Genomic DNA, 22,518 nt, shown 5'->3' with positions numbered 1-22,518 from the left:
TGTGAGATAGATTATAAAGGAATGAACTGTTACATAAACATATAGATTGTTTTGCTCTTTAAAAAAAAAAGACCATCTCCAAGGTTATGGTTTATTCAGCCCATACCAGTACTAACCAGCTTCTAACCTGTTCACCGACCTTATTTCCCATCCAAGTGCCTGTACCTCCCAGTTTTTTGGGTTCTTAGACCCACCCCAACTTCCTGGGGCTCATTTACTAATGAATCACACCAGTCTTGGATCCATTTATTCTAGATTTATGCTCGGGTCCTGGTTTTAATTTTTTTCTCAATTTTATACCGACAACATATGCCCAATTATACATATGATTATATTTATATATGTGTGTATATATACACACAAATATGTGTACGTATTGCATACACATGCATGTACATACATACACCAATTGACAAAAAATAAAATACCAGTTGAGTCAAAGATCTCACTGGCTACCCAGCCATTCACGAACCATACAACACCCAGCTATAAAGCAGAAGAGCCCTGCTGAGCTGAGCAGAAGTTGAGGAGGGTGGTCACAGTGGGAAAGGCTGAAGCAAGGAACAAAAAAGAAGGTTAGGTGTTTTAAAGTTATTTTCTTTGAGTTAAAGCAGAGAGGCTTCCTTATCACCCCAGCTAAAGGTATCATCTGGAATTTGACTACCCTCCCCTCCACCAACCCCCAGACAGTCCAATCTCACCAGTAAACAGTGAAGGTTTCAGACTGGTATATACAACCTTAGCACAAGTGACTCCATTTTGATTGGCCTGATGGGGTCTGGTGTAGATGCTGAGGCCAAAACAATGGCCCTTCTTACACTGTACTTAACAACAGGGAACACTTGCGTGGGCGTGTGCACACACGTGTGCACACACACACGAAGAAAAAGTGAAAAAATACAGGCAAATGTATGTCATTAGGAAGTTGGCATATGTTTGAGTTTTATAATCAGAAAAAGAGAAGGGGTCATAAATACTATTGCTAAATGCAAATGCATTCTCTTTTCTAGGATTCTTCAAACTAATAGCTAATATAAATTACTTGCTCCCCACAGGCAAGTATCTCAGCCATATTGGGCATTGAATTCTGGGCCTCAGGCTTGTCTCCTTCTATCACTTGAGCCACATCTCTAGTCCTTTTGTGTTGTTTGTAAGATACTGTCTTGCTAACTTTTTGCCCAGGCCCCAATAGATGTTTGTCACTATACCCAGCTTGTTCTTCTTTAGAAGAGATTTTGCTGGTGTTTTGCCCAGGCAGGCCTCAATGTGTGTGTGTGTGTGTGTGTGTGTGTGTGTGTGTGTGTGTGTGTGTGTGTGTTCCTCCTATCTCTGCCTCCCAAGTAGCTGGGATTACTAGTGTGAGCTACTGCATTTTTTTTTTTTTTTTGGCCATGGGGCTTGAACTCAGGGCCTGGGTACTGTCCCTCAAGGCTAGCACTCTATCACTTTGTGCCACGGTGCCAATTCCAGTTTTCTGGTGGTTAATTGGAGATAAGAGTCTCACAGACTTTCCTGCCTAGGCTTGCTTTGAACTATAATCCTCAGATCTCAGCCTCCTGAATAGCTAGGATTGCAGGCGTCAGTCGTGGTACCAGGCTCTATCAGGCACTTTCGAAGCATTTACAGGATGGACAATTGCATTAGGTCTTCTCTCCCTGCTATGAGATACATGGTTCCTCTCTCCACTCTTCACATGTGGAAATAGGAACACAGGCAACTATTCCTCCAATCAGAAAGCTTGGAGCCCTTGAGCCTACTTCTCACCCACCCTACCAGATGCCTGCTGCCTCCCAAGTGGAGAAGGAAGAATACACACATCTGCTGGCTGCCGAGGTCAGGCTCGCAGAAGACAAGAGTTCTCCACCTACTCCCAGGACACAGAGTGTGCCGAAAGCCAGGCATGAGCCCCGCCAGCCTGAAATTGCATTCACATGTGTCTTCCCCATAGCAGGCAGGCAGGCAGGCAGGCAGGCGGCCTGAGTCTTCTGCACTCTTGCCCTTCCCAGCACATCGAGACAGAAGACACACAGTAGATGACCAGCAGTGAATGTTCTGGGCACCACTCCACCTGCTCTGACCATGCTGCCGCACTGATAAAGAACTCATACTGCCTCTCTGTGCCTACACCAAAGAGCCGGCTGATACCTGCATTGTGAAGCAAAGGACATGAGCTGGTGTCTCACGCCGAGGTCTGAGGATCATGCTTGAAACCAGTCTGGACAGAAAAGTCTGTGAGACTCTTATTTCCAATTAACCAGCCAGAAGCCAGAAAAGAAGGTACAGCTCAAGTGGTAGAGGGCTAGTTTTGAGCAAAAAAAAGCAAAGTGAGAATGTGAGGCCTGGGTTCAAGGACCAGTACCAGCACTAAAAGTCAATAAATAGAGAGAAGCAAGGAAAGAGAGGGAGGGGGAGGGAGGGAAAGAGAGATGAGGGGCTGGACTGTTAAGGACGATTCCTCTTCAGCCAACAAGTGCCCCAGGGCCTTGGAAAGGGCCCAGGCTTAGAAACCTGGAGCTCTGCCTCTAATTCACCATGTGGCTTTGGCCAAGTCCATCTGCCACTCTGACCCACATCACCTGTTCGTTGGAGCGTTTCACCTGTGGCAGGTGTGGGGTCCTGGCCAGAGACCCTCACCTACTGATTCTCACAAATCTCTCCCTTTGGTGGGTGGGCCACTGATGGCTAACATCAGGTAGAAATTAGTCTTTTGAGAAGGCTGCTTGGTCTACAAGACCAAATTGGGGTGAGGGCCGCAAACATAGGGAAACATAGGGCACAGGGAGAGATGCCACATTCACATGGAATTCTCCAGAATTAATTCATTGGTGGGTTCACTCTGGTCACCATGTTTATTTATTTTATTTTGTCAACTATATTTTCTGAGGCCTCCAAACACCTGCAGATTCAGACAGGATTGTTTGGGTAAATTTCACGTTTCAAAAGCTCCCAAATAGGGAAGAGGGGGCACAAAAATGGAGGGAGGGGGGCTGGGGATATAGCCTAGTGGCAAGAGTGCCTGCCTCGGATACACGAGGCCCTAGGTTCGATTCCCCAGCACCACAGAAAACGGCCAGAAGCGGCGCTGTGGCTCAAGTGGCAGAGTGCTAGCCTTGAGCGGGAAGAAGCCAGGGACAGTGCTCAGGCCCTGAGTCCAAGGCCCAGGACTGGCCAAAAAAAAAAAAAAAAAAATGGAGGGAGGGTAAGCAAAGGCAGTCACTACATTCAATGTACATTATGTAAAAATGGAACAGTTCAACTTGAGGGTAGGGATGGGAAGTAGAAAATGGGGGGGGGTGAGAATGATGGAAGGGGTAACACTGACCAAGGAGCATTGCACTCTTAAACTAATTCATGGAATTTTAAACTCTTTGTACAGCTACTGACTACTACTAATAATAATAATAAACAAAGCTCCCAAATAAAGTCTCATTTTCCTTGTCTTACCAATATGGTAACTACTTATCAGGCCTTTAACTGTGACTGTGAAGAAGACAGAGGAGAGAGTAACTCAGCAATGCCAGCTGCTGAGTGAGTGTCAATACTGAGAGCTGCATCTCTAGGTGATTAATTAGCAGTGGCCATTGGAAGCAGCACAGGCGAGCTGGCGGGTGAGGAAGGCAAGGGAGCAGCATGAAAACCATCCAGGCGAGTTACAGCCCCTCCTGCATCTCGGCATTATCTGTTAGCTGATGGGCTTTGGTTTTCCGAAAGGGTTCCCCAGGAGCTCCTTGGAGACACTAAAGTGTCCCCCCAACTGGCTTCAGTGTGAGCAAATTCACAGTTGGACATTCCACGTAGGACTGGCTTTCAGCTCTGTGGCTGCAAGTGAAATCAAACACAGCCAGGCACCCTCCGGCCAGGCCCCTTCTGCAGTGGGATCTGGAGTGTTGAAGAAGACAGTCTGGTGGCCAGTGGTCTGTAAGGCATCATAGTAACCCATGTCCACATGTCCTGGGGTTGAGTCTCTCTAACTCTGGACTGGCGCTGTCCAGTCTGTGTTGGGCAGCAAGCCCACATCCTCAAAGAGGGAATGTACTGAGATGAACCAGGGAGCCACGGCGACAGCTGACACTCTAGAAGCACTTACAGGGCCCCCAGGACCACACCTCCTTCAGGTTGGTCCTCGTGGCTGCCTTATGGAATTGGTTCTGGGTTTCTCTCCATTTTGCAAAAGGAGACACTGGGCATCCAAGAAGTGGAGTATCTTGTCCAGGGCCACAGAGCTTCTGAGTAGGGATTCAAGCCTAACCCCAGCCACAGGACACTGTCTGGAAGAGCTCTTGAGCCCCAGCTGGTGCTTCTCTATTTTACACAGGGTTTAGCACAGTCTCAAGAGGGGAGGGACCAGCCCTGGGTCCACTAAGAATTTGTAGCGGAGCAGAACCAAAACTTAAGACTCCTGGCTTCAAAGCTTGTCTTTCTACTACAACTTAGCCCCACTGGGCCATTCAGGATTGCATAGTTTACTGGTCAACAGTTCTGCTCAAGAAATCAGACAGCAGACGGGTGTGGCTCAAGTAGTAAAGTGCTTGTCTGGCAAGCACAAGGCCCTGAATACAATCCCAGTACAGTTAAAACACACACACACACACACACACACACACACACACACACACACACACACTAAACTTCAAGGCCTAGTGTGGTAGGGTATAAATATCATTTCAACTAGCCAGGAGGCCAAGGCAGGAAAATCAAGGCCCAAAGTGGGGTCCAGACAGAAGCGCGAGGCGCTATTTGAAAAACAAACTAAGGACAAAAAGGGCTGGAGGTATGGGTCAAGTGGTAGAGAGCCCGTCCAGCATGTGCAAAGTTCTGAGTTCAATCCTCAGTATTGCAAACAGAAAAGAATGGTCTTCCCAGGGATATACCCTGATCCACCTTGGATCCACACCCCTGACAGTCCTGCTGGACCTCAGATTACCATCCCAAAGATGCAAATGTTACCCCCAATTTATCCTGTCAGGTACTTGCAAGGATCCAACAGGACTGTATGTGAGGCAGAAAGTTCTTATGAAATCCAATTTTCTTTCTGCCTGGAACTTTGTAGAGAGGAAGGGAGATACCAGAATGGAGTAATGCTTTTGGCAATCTGTGCAGGAAACTAGGCTCTGTCTTGATTTCCATAATCACCATCACCACCACCACCACCACCACCCTTCACAGTGAACATGACCACTGCCTCCATTTCAGTCACCCAGCTGAGACCCCGAAAGGTGGAAGAAGAATGGACACCACAGCTACTGCAATCACATCCTCTCTGAATCCAGGTGAGAGTTGCCACCTTGATTCTTCCACTGTCTTCTGTCTTGCTTGGGATGAAATGATGAATCTTCTGTAGCAAATGCCATCCCAGGCTGGCACATGGCCTGCCTAATGAGATCGAATCCACCCACTGGCAGAGTCTCAGAGCAGAATATACCCAAGGGGCCCTACCTCCGTCCCTCTGAGACACCACACAGGAAAGTGCTGATCTCTCCAAATGGAGAGCAGTACCTCGGCCTCTCTAAAGAGCAAGGAAACCAAGGCCCAGAGAGATTCGAGGATGGCCTACAGTGCACAGCAGCCAGAGAGCCAGTTGGTAAAAGGGACAAAGTGAGGACCTCACAACGCTGCAGGTATGAAGGAGGTTAGGTCGAGTAAGCGCGTGGCCCAGTATGTGGGAAGAGGTGCGTGTGGGTATCCATTGGGAATCAGAGCCTCTGAGGTGCAAGGGAAAATTGGCCAGGGTCAGGGAGGGGGGCATCTGCACTTCAGTTGGATATAAGAAGGTAAGTGAGTAGATTAACTGAGGCAGAGAGATGTGAGTGACTGAGGGAGAGGAAATCCAAGTGCTAAGGGAGAGAAGGTGGGAAGAGGGAGGCAGGGAAGAAGGGGGAAGGAGAGAGGGAGGGAGGGAGGGAAGGAGGCAGGGGAAAGTGGGAAGGAGGGATGGAGGGATGGGAGGGAAAGATAAAGGAAGGGAGGAAAAGCATTTGGGCCATTGTCAAATTCCCACAGTAGAATAAATCAAAACAGATTGTTCTGAGGCAAAGAGGCTGTTCCAACCACATCCTTTCTACCTCAACTCAACTGCTCCCCCCGCCCCACCCACTTGGTGCTTCCTCCAAACCTAAGAGCACAACAGTGCTCACTCATAGTCCAAGCGTGGGTTCTGGAACAGGAGCACCCACCGCTCACCCCCAGCAGCAATCCTGCCAGGCAAGTAACATGTGCAACCATTTTCCAGATGAAGGACCATCTCCTAGAGGCAGGGCTGCTCCTGGCCACAGTGGGCTAGAAGGAGATGGAAGGTACCAGGGAGCTGGTGCACCCCAGAAGCTGCTACTGCAGCAGGCAGAGCAGATGCTCACCTGCATGGCTACCGGACACCATGGCCTGCTCACCTGGGCATCTCACCTTGGACACCTGTAGCAAGGGTCTGCCCTTGGGTGCCGCTGGGCCTGGATAACCAGGGCTAGATCAGGGAGGTAGTGCTGCCAGGAACCAGAGAATGGGTTTTCGATCTCCCATCCCAACAGTGGCAAAGCCAAGGTCACACCTAGTGACTGCTTCCTGCCAATGGAGTCTCCCCAACCAGCTGGAGGGGGGTCCCCAGGCAGGCTGAGGAGGGTGGGCAAGTGTAGCTCAGGTGAGTACCATGGGCATGCTGTAAGAGAGAAGTGGGATCTGGAAATCCATAGCTCCCTGCAAGCTCATGGGGTCCACTTTTTATAGCTGCTCTGCAGCTGACTGGGTTACTATCCCCCCATCAAAGGGGATCAGGGGTGGCACTTGTCCCCACTGCCACTCTGTTCCAGGGTCTGCTCTGGGGTCACCATGAGCTTTGCGTTTACCTGTGCCATTTTCTCTGCTTCCCAGCTTCTTGGAAAAGGGTTTTCACTACCTGGGTCCTCAGGAAGAAGTGGGGTGGCACCTCTACTGGGGACGTGGGGTTGCTGTCTCTCCCTATTTCCCTAATCGCTCTCCTTTTGCCTATTACTCATCCCTACTTTATACTCTAACAAACACCCTGAAGCTAGCTGGGCATCTGTGGTTCATGCCTATAATCCTACTCAGGAGGTTGAGATCCGAGGATTGTTTATGGTTTCAAGCCAGCCTTGACAAACAAATCCTCAGAACTCTTACCTCCAATTAACCAGCAAAAAGCTGAAACTGGAGGTGCAGTCAAATTCTAGCCTTGACCGGCTCCATCTGAAAGGAGGTGGCCACTGCACCCCACACCAGAGTCCAGACTCGCGCAACACCCCATTAATCAGGAAAAGCAAACCCACTCAGTCTCACGCTCCCTCTCCCACTTTTCAGCCAATTTGACTCAGCTGTGCTTTCTGTGTTTCTCGAAGGACTTTCCCAATTGACGTGTAACAGAGAGAAAAAGCACCTGGTCTGAAGTGCCCAGGTGCACCTGTGGCCACAACCCACACCTACCCATCTAACCAGTACTAGAACCAGTGCACTGGGGGGCACCCAGGAACTCCCCCACACCTCTTCCAGACTCCCTCGTCCCCACGCAGGCCTTGCCCACAAGCAATCACTGTTTCCACATCCACACTGTGGATTCACTTTGCTGATTCTGAACTCTGTATACAGAGAATCGGTTGGTGCACACTGGTCCGTGTCTGGCGTCTTCTCATATGTGACATGCAGGTGCTGAGAGACCTCTGGCTGCAGTCAGCGCTCACTCATTTTCGTGGCTACATCACACTCCCTGGTGGGACTCCACCGCTCCCTTAGGTTCTGCTGTCTGTGGACACCGGGTTGGCCCAGATGTTGCCTGCTGTGGATAACTAAGCCAGGCATTCTCACTGTGCCTTTTGTGGAACACATCTGGGGGCGCTTTAGCTGAGTATACACCAAAGAGTGGAATTGCACACAGATGCCAGGCTTGAGTTTCACTTCCCACCAAGTCAATGTGAAAGGAACACTGTGCCTGCTAAACAAAACACCTGGGCAAGCAGGTGTTTTGTAGCTCAGGCCTGTAATCTTAGCTACTCTGGAAGCTGAGATCTGAGGATTGCAATTGGAAGCCAGCCTGGGCAGATAAGTCCATGAGACTCTTGTCTCTAATTGACCACCAAAAAAGCTAGAAGTAGGGCTGGGATATGGCCTAGTGGCAAGAGTGCCTGCCTCAGATACACGAGGCCCTAGGTTCGATTCCCCAGCACCACATATACAGAAAACCGCCAGAAGCGGTGCTGTGGCTCAAGCGGCAGAGTGCTAGCCTTGAGCGAGAAGAAGCCAGGGACAGTGCTCAGGCCCTGAGTCCAAGGCCCAGGACTGGCAAAAAAAAAAAAAAAAAAAAGCTAGAAGTAGAACTGTGGCTCAAAGTGGTAGGCAAATCACCAGCCTTGAGCAATAAAATCTAAGGGAAAACCCCTAGGCCCTGAGTTCAAACCCCAGTACTGGAAATACAAAACAAACAATTGTCCCCCTCCCCCGCCAAAACCACCTGTTCAGCTAGATGTGGCCTATGAGCTACCATCCTGTACCTTTGGGCGGTGCACCTCATTAATTTTTGTCACTAGCCAGAATTCTTTTTTTTTTTTTTTTTGGCCAGTCCTGGGCTTTGGACTCAGGGCCTGAGCACTGTCTCTGGCTTGTTTTTGCTCAAGGCTAGCACTCTGTCACTTGAGCCACAGCGCCACTCCTGGCCATTTTCTGTATATGTGGTGCTGAGGAATTGAACCTAGGACCTCCTGTATACGAGGCAAGCACTCTTGCCACTAGGCCATATCTCCAGCCCACTAGCCAGAATTCTTGAGGATTCACTGATGACGCACAAAGTCAATAGCCCTGTGGGGCAAACTCCAGGAACCCATTCCATAACAAGGGCCAAATGGAGGCCTAAATAGGCTGTCAGTGGCTGTGCTCAGTGTTTTCTGCCAGGAGAAACTATATCAAAATCATCCAAACAGTCACTTCAATGTACACCACCACTACTACCACCCCCATACACACACAATGGAGCAGTCCAATTCTGTAGTACCCACCAGACTTTCTGAGAAAGGAAAATATCCAGCTAAGATTGTTTTGAAATCAGACCCATCACCTTAGGTCACACAGTACCCAGGTACCCAAATCCCTAGTCACTTCCCACCATCTCCAAGGCATTCTAAATTCATCCGCTAGCATCATATACACTCCTCTAACCATGCCAAACATCCATAATCGATCTTCAGCTCCTTCCTGCTAAACCTGGATAAACAGCCCACCTGCCTATCATTGGGCTCAAGGCAGACCCTGCTAATCAATCATCACTGGCATCTGAGATGAAAAGGATGTGCCAGTCAGGTCTTCCAGCTGTATCCTGCTACCCCTGATGGTCAGCATCGGTCCTTGAACCCCTGGCGTATTTTCTCTACTGTCTCAGATTTCTTAAACCCAGAATGAGTGTCAGAGACGGAGAAACAACCAAGTCAAGCCTGGCCCAGTCTCCAGCTTATTGCATTCTATTCCCTGGGCCAAGTTGTGAACTGAGCTGTGAAGATAATTTGTCTCCACCCTGGTGTGGTTTTATTTAGGGTCCCTCTTCTCCAGCCTGGGTATTACAGAGGGCAAACAGGCCCAGAGAGATCTAGTGCTTTACCCAAAGCTAAAGCTTACCCAAAGTCACCCAGGCAAGCTCTGGGCAGTGCTCAACTTAAACCTATGACCCCATTTCTAATCTAGGACTCCGTCTCCCCTCTCTATAAGAGTTTCTCCCAACCAATTAGGAACCACTGGAAAAGCCAGAGACATGATGGGAGCCTCATTCATCTCAAGCCAAACACATCTGTTTCCCTTCTTCCCTGCTAAGCAGTAAACAGCAGAGACAGAGCCTGTGCTGGCTGCAGCCTGGGCTCCCAGCTCAGAGATGAGCCCACATTCCAGAGCAGACAGGCGCCCTTCCCACGTTGATCCCTGGGCTCTAAGAAAGAGATTTGTCCTAATGCAGCTGAGATTGGTGATCTGACATCTCTAGAAATTGCCCTTTTCCAATGTGATAATGCCCCCTGCCAGGGAGGAGGCTCAGCCTGGGTGTTTGCAGTGCCCCTCAGGCCTGTTGCTTCCCGTCTCTATTAACGTTTGCAGACGAACTCACCGCATATTTTGCTGTAAATGAAAACCAAGCAAACTCATTTTCTCCTCTCCATCAGACCAGATGGTTCATTCTTGATCTTTCCCCCCTCACTCGGGCTAGAAATTATTTTTCTTAAAAAAAAATTTTTTTTGAAAAACTAAAACTTTCCTAACATCTGCAAGGCTGCCTTTTTGAAATCATTTTTTTAGACAAACATACCCCAAAATGGGTCCTGGGATTGTCTTACAATGGCATTTCCTCTCTCAGAGGTCTTTAATCCAATCTTTTTCCTTCTAAGGAGGGAGCAAGAGGCCAGGGGACAGAAAAAAAAAAAAAAAAAAAAAAAAAAAGCACCATCTGTCTGTCCATGACAGGAGACAATGCAGGACTCCCAAGATGGCAGGCTTGAGGGATCTTCTTCTTGTACCCCCTCCCCACCCAAAGGTGGCTTAACTGGTCTGATGGGAAAATATTCTAAGGACAGCTCAACATGGAACTCCTGTTCCCAGAGGCCCTGCCCCAGCACTCAGCACTCCTGCCCTCTGCTACACCCTTCTCCCAGCCACCTGCCCGGCTGTCAGCTAGTTTCACACAGAAGCAAAGAGAAGCACCAAGGCAGACGGTTCAGGATGGCACCCACCAGAGAGTGACGGCACTGGATACCGGTGTCCCAGCTTTAACCATGACCCCACATGGCTCTTTCTACCTATGAAGGGAAGCTGAGTCTAATCCTGCTGCTTCTTATCAGGGAGACTCTGTCATAGTCTGTGTTCATGGTCCCACCTACAGGCCACGGTGTGGCTCAAGTCTAACACGCATGGGGCCATGTTCAATTGCCAAGACTAAAGAAAAGGACCCGGATGTTTCTCACCCAATCCTTGGTGTTGCTGCAAGAACAGAGGTTTAGGGGCTGGCAGGAACCACATGTGCTTACACATGTCTGTTGGCTTTTGGGTTCTGTCCCTGCAGATACCCCTACAGCCAGCAGGACAGAAGGATCCAGATGTACCTGAGACAGATGACCTGCCAGCTGCCTGGCAAAATGCTACTTTCTAAGCCTGCCCTGTCCCATCGGAGAATGTAGGAAGGAAGCTATCACCCTGGAGAGAAGAGCCAGAGGAGCTTCCCACAGGGAGGAGCCCCAGCCCATTTGGTCTGCCAAAGCCCTCATGCAGGACCCCCGAGAAAGAGCCTCTGGCAGCATGAGAGTTTGTAGGACAGGAAGGATGGTGAGCAGGCAGGCGCTGAAGATTCTGCTGCATGTGGACACTGAGTCCAACCCTCACCCCCCCCCCACGGGGGAGTCCTCTAAGCTACACCATGAGTGAGGAAAGGACCCCAGGTACCTGGGACCAGGGAGACACTGGAGGAGTGGAAGAGGACACCTGCCCAAGAAACAAACATGGAACCAGATTTCTGGTGGGTGTGACTGAGGGTGAGGCCCGAAAGGGCAGTGGGTCGTGCCTAGAGGTGGGTGACTGGAGGGCTGCTGGACCATCCACAGGCCCCCTGTCTCCAGTGAGAGCACGGTGTGAGCAGTGGAGTAAAGAAAAGAGGAGCCAGGTACCAGTGGCTCACATCTGTAATCCCAACTACTCAGGAGGCTGAGACCTGAGGACCATGCTTTGAAGCCAGCTGGGTAGAAAAGTCTCCATCTGGAAAATAACCAGCAAAAAAAAGTCCAGCTGGAAGTTTGGCTCAAGTGGCCAAGCAAGCTTGAGGCCTTAAGTTCAAAACTCAATGGGAGGGAGGGAGGGAGGGAGAGAGGGAGGGAGGGCGGGAGAGAGGGAGGGAGGGCGGGCAGCCGCTTCTGCCTCCAACAGATAAACCCTTCCACTTCTCCTATCCCCTCCTACCAACTCCTAAGACCTCTGCACCTCAGGTCTCCACTCTGAGAAATGGGGATAATAAAACCCCAATCCAACTGGACCCCTAGGCATCAATGGAGGGTACTGTATGCACAGGCCCAGCATGGTCACAGGAAAGCTGCTTTCTACAGGGGGAGGCGGGAGGTCACCCATGCCCCACACCAGGCCAGGAACTTGATCCTGTCTTTGCTGCCCCTTCCTTTCTGAGGAGGAGAGAGTCTTGGATGGGATGAACAACCTGGTGAGGGGCAGAGCTGGGGTTCGAACCCCATCTGCACAAACCAAAGCTAGAACTTGCCTCACCTGCTCAGGGCCCTTGTTTCAGCAGCCCTAGGAACTCCTTTCTTTCCAGCAGGTGCTGAATGTGAATCCTGCTCTGTGCTCACCAGCAGACATGCATGAACTTTTTTCTCTCTTTCACACACACACACACACACACACACACACACACACACACAAACACACCTTTATTTCACTGCATCATTATCACTGTAATTGTTTTTCCAAACAGATTCTGCCAGTGAGGCCTTCCCCACCCCTGACTCCCTCCCGCTACCATCTCAAACAGGTTTAAATAGATGTTTTATTAGTGCTGGGGCTACTTAGAAACAAAAAAAAATGCCCGTTATTTAAATTCAATTACATAGCAACCACTGTTTAAAAAGAATATTTTTATTTGAGCTCATTGTGCGGCAAATCATCAGACACTTTCTTCAAACTACTTTGAGAAGGAAAAAATTATCAAATGAAAGGGAGGAAATGTTATGCATATCACCCGAGCTATTGAAAAACCAAGCCGACATGAAGTGTCCTCTGTCCCCTTCATTTATTCAAACAACACCTCCACTTCCAGCGAAACCCCCACCTAGCTAGCCTTTGAGAGTACTTTCCTCTGAGGGGAGACCCAGGAACTCTGGAGTTAAAAAAAGGACTCTAGCCCCATCAGCACTTCCCTCTTCTCTGATACAAAGGAGAGATGAGAAGCTCAGAAGGCATGGGGTTCATCCCCAAGCTCTGGTCCTCAGGACTCAGAAGCCAGTGCTCCCTGTCACATCTGCTAGCTGGAGCCCATGAGAGGCTTAGATCTGAGCCCTCCTGTGCCCCTGGAGCTGCAGAGACAGTACCTAGCCCTTACCCTCAGGGAAACAGACCTTGGATTTCTGCAGGCCGAAATGATCCATTGAAGGTAACCCATGCCAAATGCCAAGCAAAGACAATTCATCTGGACTCCAGAGAAAACAGAGACAGCCAACACCTCAGAAAAAAGTTGCTAGGATGTAAATGGTGCCTCTCATTTCATCATTTCCAACATCTGGGTCTAGAGAACAGTCCAACAAATGGGTTGTGATGCTCAGATGTATCTGTTTCCTGCGCTCAGCATAGACAGCCAGAGCCTTCCAAGCCTGGGAGGACAAGTGGGGAGCAGGATGGGTGACAAAAACGGGCGATGCTCAGCTGCCCACAAAGAACACTTGGATGCACACATCCAAGTCTTCTAGCACTCACAACCAGGCCACCGGGGCCACAGGGCCCATCGCCTCCAGTGTGCTGAAAAGAAGACTAAAGCATCTAAAAATTAAAAAAAAGAAAGTTGTAGAATTGATGAAAGGGACGAATGACTTACCCTGTTTCCTAACTTGCTGAACCTGGTTTCTTTGGTTATAAAACAGGGCAAATGAAAGCTGGGCATCAGTTGTTAATGCCTGTCATCCTAGCTCCTCAGGAGGCTGAGATCTGAGGGTTGAGTGAGGTCCAGGGCTAGCCTGGGCAGAAAAAGTCTGTAAGACTCTTCTCTCCAATTAAACAACAACAACAACAACAACAAGCCAGAAGTGGAGCTGTGACACAAGGGGTAGAGCTTGGGGCCTTGGTCGAAAAAAAAGCCAAGTGAGGTCCTAGGAGAGAAGAGAAAGGGAAGGGAAAGGGAAAGGAGGGGAAGGGGAAGGATGTTAGGGGAGGGAGAGGAAGGAAGGGAGGGAGCAAAGGAGGAGGAAGGAGGGAGGAAGGAAAGATGGGAAGGAGGAACAGAAGGAAAGAAGGAGGGAAGGAAGGAAGGAAGGAGGCAGGCAGGCACCAAAGAAGGAAAACAGAGCAAATACACAATCCATCTGGTTGCTTTCATTTTGAGACAAAGTCTTGCTAGGTAGCCCAGGCTGGCCAAAAGCTTCCAATCTTCCTGCCTCTGCCTTCCAAGTACAGGGATTACAGGTGTGCACCACTAGACCTGCCCCTATCCATCTGCTATGTCTTGAATTGTACCCCATCCCCCCAACCCTGGTAGCAGTGAATATGGCCTCTCTGAGAAGTGATTCTCTCTGCAGACACCCAAGGTAGGATGAGCTTGTGACAAGAAGGCCACAGGATGGCACTGGGAGGCTGGAGATGCTTCTACAAGCCCAGATGCTACCAGGATGGCACTAACCATCAGAATCCAGGGAGAAGCAAGAAGGAGCCTCCCCTAGAGGTGACCCGGGCATCATGCCCACACCTTGCTCCCAGGCTTTGGACATCCAGAACTGTTAAGACTGCCTTCCTGTCCCTCCCAAGTACCCAGGTTGTGATACTGGCTTGGCCCTAGGAAGTACAGCTGACACCTTGCCTTGTTGAGCCACTGACCTGCTCTGACACCCTGCTTGGCGGTTCAGACAGAAAGGCTGCAGAAGCTGAGGTCCAGTGCTGTGAATACAAGGGACCTATGACACCCTGAGGGCCAGGGGGTAACCAACTCTGTGCCAGCCAAGACCTCTCCACCTGTTCCCTGGCACCTAGCTGACAGCCACAGTGTTTGGTGCCCCCAGGACCAAGGGTCTGCTCTGCCTAGGCAGAGAACGCAGACCTAGGAGGCTACTGGTCCCAATCACAGACACTCCATTCTTGTGTCCGGCCCACCCAGCCATTCCATGTGGAGTCCAGAGGGGGCATCGCTGTTGTGGCTGGAGATGCACCTCTCCTCCCACCCTGGTGGGGCAGCTAAAACAAAAACTCCAGTGAGCCACTGAGCCACCAGCCCTGAGCCTGCCCTGCTGAAGGAGCCCTAAATGTCAGGCAGCAGGTGGTTGCGGGCTGCTCCCGTAGGCTGTGCACACTTGGCCAGCCAGAGTAGGCTGCAATCTGTCCCAGCAGGAGAGGCAGCAATGTGGGGGCAGGGTGGGTGGCAGGAAGCCTCTCTCACAGCATCCCCCAGCCCAAGACCAAAAGGAGTGCTGGTATTTGGTTCACAGTTTTTCTCCCATTGCAAAGGGAAGCTGTGGCACTAGGGGCAGGGTCCAGTGTCTGCACCAACCCCCCTACCAGCTTCCAGCCTCTGCCACAGAGCTGTCACTCACTAAGACAGCTCTTTCTTCTTTAAGGCTTTCCATACTCAGGCAGATGAAGGGAGCTAGGCGAGTGCTAAGGAGAGGAGTTTGGGGTCAGAACCTGGGTGTAGCCCCCTCCAAAAGAAAGGAAGGGAAGGGAAGGGAAGGGAAAGGAAGGGAACCGGAAAGAATCAGAGGGCACATCAGTTCCCATGGCTATGAATATCTAAAACTCCAGCTTCTCCTCTCCACACCCCTGATCTTTGCACACCTCCCACCAATCATACCAATAAACCCCAAAATGACCACACTATGAAGGGATGGAGGAGACAGAAGCAAAAAATGATGCTGGAAAGAACCTGGAAGAAGTGTTGGAAAGTTCTCAGAACACCAAGTTTTAGTAAGCCAAGGCACTGGGCTGGAGGTCGAGGGCCTGGCTTAGTGCCTTTGCTGTGAGACCCCCTGGCCAGCCTCTCGGACTGGACCTCCATTCAGGCAGGGAAGTAATCTCCACATACCTGCTGTCTATAATCTACAAAGAGCAACACCCCCTAGAGCTGACTGGTAACACAACTCTCTCGGAAGCCATGAGTGCATCATTTCATGTCCCTCAAAGCACCCACCTACGTAAACATAAGGCAGAGTTAACCCTTCCTAAGCTGTGGTTGGTTTGGGACCAGCTAACATCTGATCAGCGTCCTAGAGCTGACATGAGACATGTCACTTCCAGGTGGAGGCAGGAAGTGTGGGTGTGGCTCTGCCAAAATCCTTGTCTCCTTGTCACAAAGATGGCAGAGGTTCTAGCTGCCCCGGTCTCTGAGCACCCGGGTGGAGGACAAGGAGCATGAATGAGAGTGAGAATAGAACCTGCAGTTGCATCACTAAGGATCTGGGGTCACGTGCTATGGCAGCTAGTGCCACTGGGCTTCCTGTATCACTTGACGGAAAGAGTCTCATGTTCAAAGACAAGCTGTCTCAGACCACGCAGCAGTGAATGGCAGAAACAAATCCAGATCTGGGACAACTTCTTGTTGCTTTGTAGGAACACAGGATGCATCCCCCCTGTACATGGCCATGTTCCCAAACCTCTTGCCTTGCCCTGTCCCCAGGATGGCTGAATGATCCACACCAGGGAAGAGGGAATGGCAGGAGACCGAAGACCAGACAGACATATGGAAAAGGGACCTGGCCAAATCTCTGGGAGCTTTCCTGAGATTTTGGGGCTCACAGAACTTCAACAGAAGAGGAAACAGGACTGGATGGAAAACCAGGTCAATTCAGGATCAAACTTCAGTCCCATGCCTAAGCCTGATGCTCTGGTTTTCTCAGCCTGCTCTCTGATCCATAAAGTGGACGCATTATCTGAACCCTTGGCAGGTGCAGCTGTTGCAAAATGAGTCCCCAGAACCATCTTCACAGTGATGGCTCAGAGCCACAGCCTTCTAGAGGGAGAGGGGGCGCGGCCTCCCAGGCAGCTAGCAGCTAAGTCAGCCTTAAGACTGCAGACCTGGTCCTGGCCATGTCCAAGGGCAGAACCCAGAGACAGAGGCAGGGCCTGCCAACTAAAATGCCATACAACAGACTACCATGTAGGTATCGGAAAGTATCTTCCAGGAAGACAGCCTTTGATTTGGGCGGATTGGGAGCTGTTCATCTGCTGAAACTTATTATTTTGATGTATGGTCTTCATCCTGCAGTTAGAAGACCAAGGGCGGAGAGGAAGGGAGGGGCAGAGAGTTGGCTGATGGGATATCATCCTGCTTGCCAGGGACCGGGATGTTCTTGGTGATAGCAAACTGGGCTTCCTGCCACAGGAATGGGGCCACTAGTAGGCAGGGCAGGGAAGAAAAGACCCTCAAGAGCAACTTATTCACCTTTGCCATCTACCCCTAAAAGCAGGTGTTTGTTCTACACCCCCCCCACACACACAATTACCATGGCCCAGAACACTGGGAAGGATCAAAATTGACCCCTCTGATATGACTGCATTCTTTTACAACAGCATTAGCCAGAATAATAGTAACAGTGATAAATAACCATGAACATTTACTGGGCATGTACTCTATGCTAGACACTGTGCTGTTTCACGAGGGTTACCTCACTGACAGCTCACAACAGTTGACAGCTCCATTCTACAGACTAAGAAACTGAGGCACCAGAGGTGGAGGTCACACAGCTACATCTGTCACAATTAAGTGCTAGATTACAAGCCCTTTGACTCCTGCCTCTACAGCTTTTCCACTCCATGCTGTTGCCTGTTTGCACATACATACATATTCAATTACTGGTGAGCAGGCACTTGTTCATTTCCAAGTTGCTGAATTTACTAATGAACCCAGCAGCCTCAGATACAGAGGAAAAGCAAGAGTTGGATGGTCAGACAACAAGTGCCCAAATTAAAGCTCCGCTTTGCCATCCACAAACGCAAGGCCTCATCTCTCTTTTAAAGCCAGGTTTTGTGGTCTGTCCCACCCCCTCAGATTGAGCACCCATGTAGGTCCCAGGTGCCAGCCCAGGTGGCAGGAGGCGCCCTGCAGGAGGCAGGCTGGCATGTAACTCAGTGGCATCCGGTTGCAAACATGCCTATTGAGCTGGCTTCATCTGCTTCATGGGACCACGGGGCTGGTTTCCAAGCGCCCTCCTTGTGTATCGGATGGGCTGAGCAGGAACGAATGTTCCTGATTTCCCTTCTCAATAGTTCATAAAGTAAGCCAGAAGAGCTGCTGTTTGGAAAGGGAGGTGGGGGGGGTACCCAAAAATGTTCAGGCCATCCACAGACATTGGCTCCTTCCATGAAGGAAGGGAAAGGCCACAGGAAGGGGGTGGTCTGCTGTTGCTCCTCTACCTGGTCTCCTTCCCGAAGGCCCCACAATCTCTTTCCTCCACACATCTCCAAACCTGCCCTGGTCTGGCGTGCAGACCTTCATCCCACCCTTGCCAGAACATTACAATTATTCGGTAACTTGGGAAGCTATTTCCAGGCTGATAAAGCAGTTTCTGAAAAGCAGAAGGTTGGTTCTTCTTGGAGTCTAGCCACAATATTGTACACCCTGAAGTCCAGGCTAACTTCTGCTTCTAGAGAATGGACTGGAACTACCATATCCCTGCTGCTATTTCAGAGTTGAGGACAGAGGAGACAAGAACACAGACACTGGCCATCCTTGGGGGGGGGGGGGGGACAGGGAGCTCAATGCTCTCCAGGTAGGCATAGGTGGGTGTGAGAGGGGAGTAAAGTGAAGGGCTAGAGCACAGAAACTGTGGTTTTCTGGGGTCCCAGGCTCATACCCAGGCTCCAAAGAAGGTTGCCCCACCCCAGGCTTCTCCTTAGTGACACAAGTCACTAAATGCAAAACAAAAACAAAACACTCCTCTTTGTTTTCTGGTCTGCTGGAATGTCTTAAAGACAAATCCAGACAGTGGGGCTTCCCCCACCCTTTCCTCTCCCCCTTCTCCTACTCAAAGTAGAAACCACCCTGATCTTTCTTCGGGCAAGTCTCTCCTGAGCATTTTGACTCACTGCACCCAGCAAAAACGTCTGACCAGCTAGGAGCTGGTGGCTCACGCCTGCAATCCTTGCTACTCAGAAAGCCTAGATCTGAGGACTGTGGATCAAAGCCAGCCAAGGCAGGAAAGTCTGTGAGACACTAATCTCCAATGAACCACCAGAAAACAAAGCGGAGTTGTGGCTCAAAGTGGTAGAGTGCTAGCCTTGAGCGGAAGAGTTCAGCAGGGACAGCACCCAGGCCCTGAGTTCAAGCCCTGACTGGGGAAAAAAAAATCTAACTGTGTATTATGGAATGCAAGACCCCACACCAGCTCATCTCCATCACCTCTGTGCAGGGACTTTGAGGATGTGGGTGGGGGCTATCCCAAGAGCCCAGCTGCCAGCAGAGCCAGGGTAGAAACTTCCAAGCCATGGCCATGGGGACCAGGGATCTGCATGCACATTTGCACCCTCTTGGGGTTTGGTGGGAGAGGACTGGAGAGAAAGATAGGGTCATTTCCCGGGGGTCCCTGCAATATTAAACACTCAGAGACGACCCTTTCCACCAGCAGCACTCCCCACACTGCAGGTCCCACTGACCCAGGTTTGTAGGTCTTTCTAGGAGCCCCCCAGTACCCCACCTTGTGCTCTCCAATTTACTTGTACCCAGAGAGAGGATAGACAAAAGTGGATGGATATACCAGTCCCCAAACACCCCACCACTGGCCAGGGCCCAGCAACAAAGGTCCACTTTTGCCAAAGGATTTCATCAACTTCCAGAAAGCCCCCCCCCCCCCCCCCGCTCAAAGTCAAAGTTCTAACCAACCATCTCCATTCATATAAGTTTTCCTTTGTGTTTCCCCCCTCCCCCCCCTTCTGGTGGGGAAGCAGTGGAAGGGTGGGGGGTGGGGCCCAGAGATGGTGGGATGGGAAGTGTGGTTTCAAGGATCAGGGTTCGGGCCAGGGCTGTGTCCAAAAGGAAGGAGTCCAGCCCACGACTCCCTCTGAGAGGACAGCATGGACCCCCCCACACACACACACACACAAACAGACTCACCCTGACAGCCCCCCCCCCCCCAACCGCCCCAAGAAAAATAATCTCATAAAGGTAGTTCACTCCGGTAATAACTGGGACACCCGGCCTCACACTCCCGCCCGCTCCCCAGGCTGGGGGGTGGAGGGGAAGGGTTGCACTGGATGCCCTTAGGCGGGGGGTGGGGGAACCCCATGCCTTGGGGAGGGACTGTGGTGTGTAGGTCACAATTTCGAGGTGGTTGTCTGGGAAGAGGCGGCGAGCGGGCCGTGGCCGGGCGTCCCCTGGCGGCAGGCCCGAGACCTGCACCCTCGGCAGCGACTCCACCACACCCCCTAGATCGCGCCGGGCCGAGCTTCGAAGCCGCCCGGCACCCCACCGAGGACCCCACCCCCAATCTCCGGTCAGCTCACAGGTGCGCTGGAGGAAAGCATCTAGAACCCGCCGGGGACCCCGAAAAGCGGCACTCACTCAGCGCCCCTGCCGGGCCCCAGCGATCGAGCCACCCCGCCCGACCCGGGCTCCGGGTGGAGGAGTCTCTGCTGTCCTCTCATAGGGTGTCGTGGGGCGCACCCCTTTCCTCTGGGCACAGCTCTGACCCGAACCCCGATCCTCAAAACCACACCTCCCATCCCTCCATCGCCGGTCCCCCGCCCCGCCGCCCCGCCGCGTCCGCTGGGCACCTGAGGGGCTGCACCTGTGCTGGGCGAAGCCCACAGCCCGGGCGTCCTGGGCGCTCAGCGGGGACGGGCAGAGCGCGGCCCCCTCCTCGTCTCCCTCCTCGCCACCCCCGTGCTAGTTTGAGCAGAACTCGGAGCCTCGACGTGCCCGTCCCAGGACCCCGTCCCGCCCAACTCCCCGCGTGCCAACATGCCCTCTCCGGGGCGCACGCGGGTCTCCCCGCCGGGCGCGGGGCGCGCGGGGGGCGCGGAGGGCGCGGGGCGAGCCCTACCTTCCGGCGGCGGAGTCCGCGCCAATTCCTCGGGCGGCCGCGGGGGAAACTTTCCCCGGGAGCAACGCGCCTGCAACTTGCCGGGCGCGGGCGTCCTCCCGACGGCGGCGGGGCCCAGGGACGCGCGGCGCTCGCTCGCCCGCTCGCTCAGTCCGGGCCGAAGCCGGGGCTCCCGCGGCCTCGCGCGGCTCGGCGGTGGATCGCTCGGCGCGGCGTCCACCCACAGCCTGGAGCCCCCGAGACGCCGGCAGCAGCTGCAGCCGCTCGCTCGCCGCCCGCCCGTCGCCGCCGGCCCCACCTCCCCACCGCCCCCCGTCCCGCCCTCCCCGCTCCCTCCGCCCCGAGCCTCCGCCCCTCGGCCTCCAGCCGCCGCCGCGCCTCGGCCTTGGCGGACGCCGGCAAGGCGCGCCTCCTGGGCGGGCGACCCGAGCCTCCCCCACCCCGACCGGGGTCCGCGCCCGCGCCCTACCCGGGGTCCCAGCCGGGGTCCGCGCCCCGGCTCTGCTCGGGGTCCCAGCCCGGGTCCGCGCCCGCGCCCTGCCCGGGGTCCCAGCCGGGGTCCGCGCCCGGGCTCTGCTCGGATCCCAGCCGCGGTCCGGCCCGGGCCTCATTTGGGGCCCCTCCCCGTGCTCTGCACCCCTTCGTGGGAATCCAGTAGATCCGCGGGACGGGTGGGGAACCTAGTGGCCAGCGAGACCCGGGCCAGGTGTCGATTCCGGGGGATCTTGATCGATGTCCCCACCGGACGGGAATGGGGTCGTCCGTGGAGACCTCTCCTGTCCCCCTGCCCGGCGTGGGGGAGAACCTACCGAGAGCTCAGACCGCCCCCACTACTGGGGCTCCAGCTGGGGAGAGCCTGGCCCCAACCAGGAAAAAAACAGGCGGGTTGCTGGGGGGCCAACCCAGAGTGGGAACCTCAGGACGGGTGGTGGTGGGCGGGGAACGTCTCTCCTTTATACTCCTACCACAGCCACACTGGCTCCTGCCCCAGATGGAACCCAGAGCTAAGGGGGCCTGAACGGCGCCTTTCACCTAGGAACCTCACCCGGATGAGAGGGCTCGGCTTGGGCTCATCTTTGGCAACTCTTTCTTTGAGTCCCAGCTCTGAGATGTCCACTCTGAAGGGTCTCTGTGGGCGCTGGACCTTCATACACTCTCTTCGAGGAGCGTGGTCAGCTGATTCTCACTAAGGAGTGAGTGGTTGCTAGGAGGCGAAGCAATTCCTGTTTCCCTGAGTCAGGTCACTAGACAGAATTTTTGAGGAGCATTCCAGGACATGGATAGCCCTTCTAAGAATTTGGGGGGGGGGTGGCTAGTCTTTTCAGATACTTCCCAAAGCCACTGAGTAGATTGGACTGTGACCATAGCTGGAAAAACCCCTGGGTACCCCCTTCTTCGCCAGACTGCTACGAACCCTGCTTACCCTCCCCCCCGGGGAGGGGGCATTTCTAATTGTGCAACTTCTGTAAAGAATGTGGGTGAGGGCAACTCCTACAGCTATCAAAGTAGGATGAAGCGGGGAACACCCAGAGAAACCCCAAGAGCCCTGCACTCACCAATGTTTTGGAAGAGGCTGACTGGGAGCACTCCTTGGACCTGAGATGCCAGGCAAACCTGTGTGCGTGTGCGCACACACTGGAGTTTGAACTCAAGGCCTCAAACTCTCACTTGGCTTTTCTTTCTTCTTTTTCTCAAGGCTGGAGTTCTCCTTGAACCATGCTCTCCCTTCTAGCCTTTTTGTTGTTGTTGTTGTTAATTGGAGATAAGAGTCTTGTGAATGTGTCTGCCCAGGCTGGCTTTGAACCACCATTCTTGGATCTCAACC

General features: G+C 52.5%; 1 protein-coding gene across 1 annotated transcript in view; it reads right to left on the bottom strand.

Annotated features, from left to right (window-relative positions):
• LOC125362476 (WAS/WASL-interacting protein family member 1-like) overlaps positions 1–21,843 on the bottom strand; it is a 32,652-nt gene extending 10,809 nt beyond the window's left edge. Inside the window, exons 1-2 of the mRNA XM_048361314.1 lie at positions 21,739–21,843; positions 20,694–21,105 (exon numbers count right to left, since the gene is read on the bottom strand). Coding sequence (XP_048217271.1) covers positions 20,694–21,105; positions 21,739–21,843 — 517 coding nt within the window. The remainder of the gene's footprint in view (positions 1–20,693; positions 21,106–21,738) is intronic.
• Positions 21,844–22,518: the final 675 nt, after the last annotated feature.

Source organism: Perognathus longimembris, chromosome 13 (genome assembly GCF_023159225.1).
Source record: "Perognathus longimembris pacificus isolate PPM17 chromosome 13, ASM2315922v1, whole genome shotgun sequence".
Lineage (NCBI taxonomy): Eukaryota > Metazoa > Chordata > Mammalia > Rodentia > Heteromyidae > Perognathus > Perognathus longimembris.
Note: the sequence above shows the minus strand (reverse complement) of the source record. Positions and strands in the feature narration are given on the sequence as shown.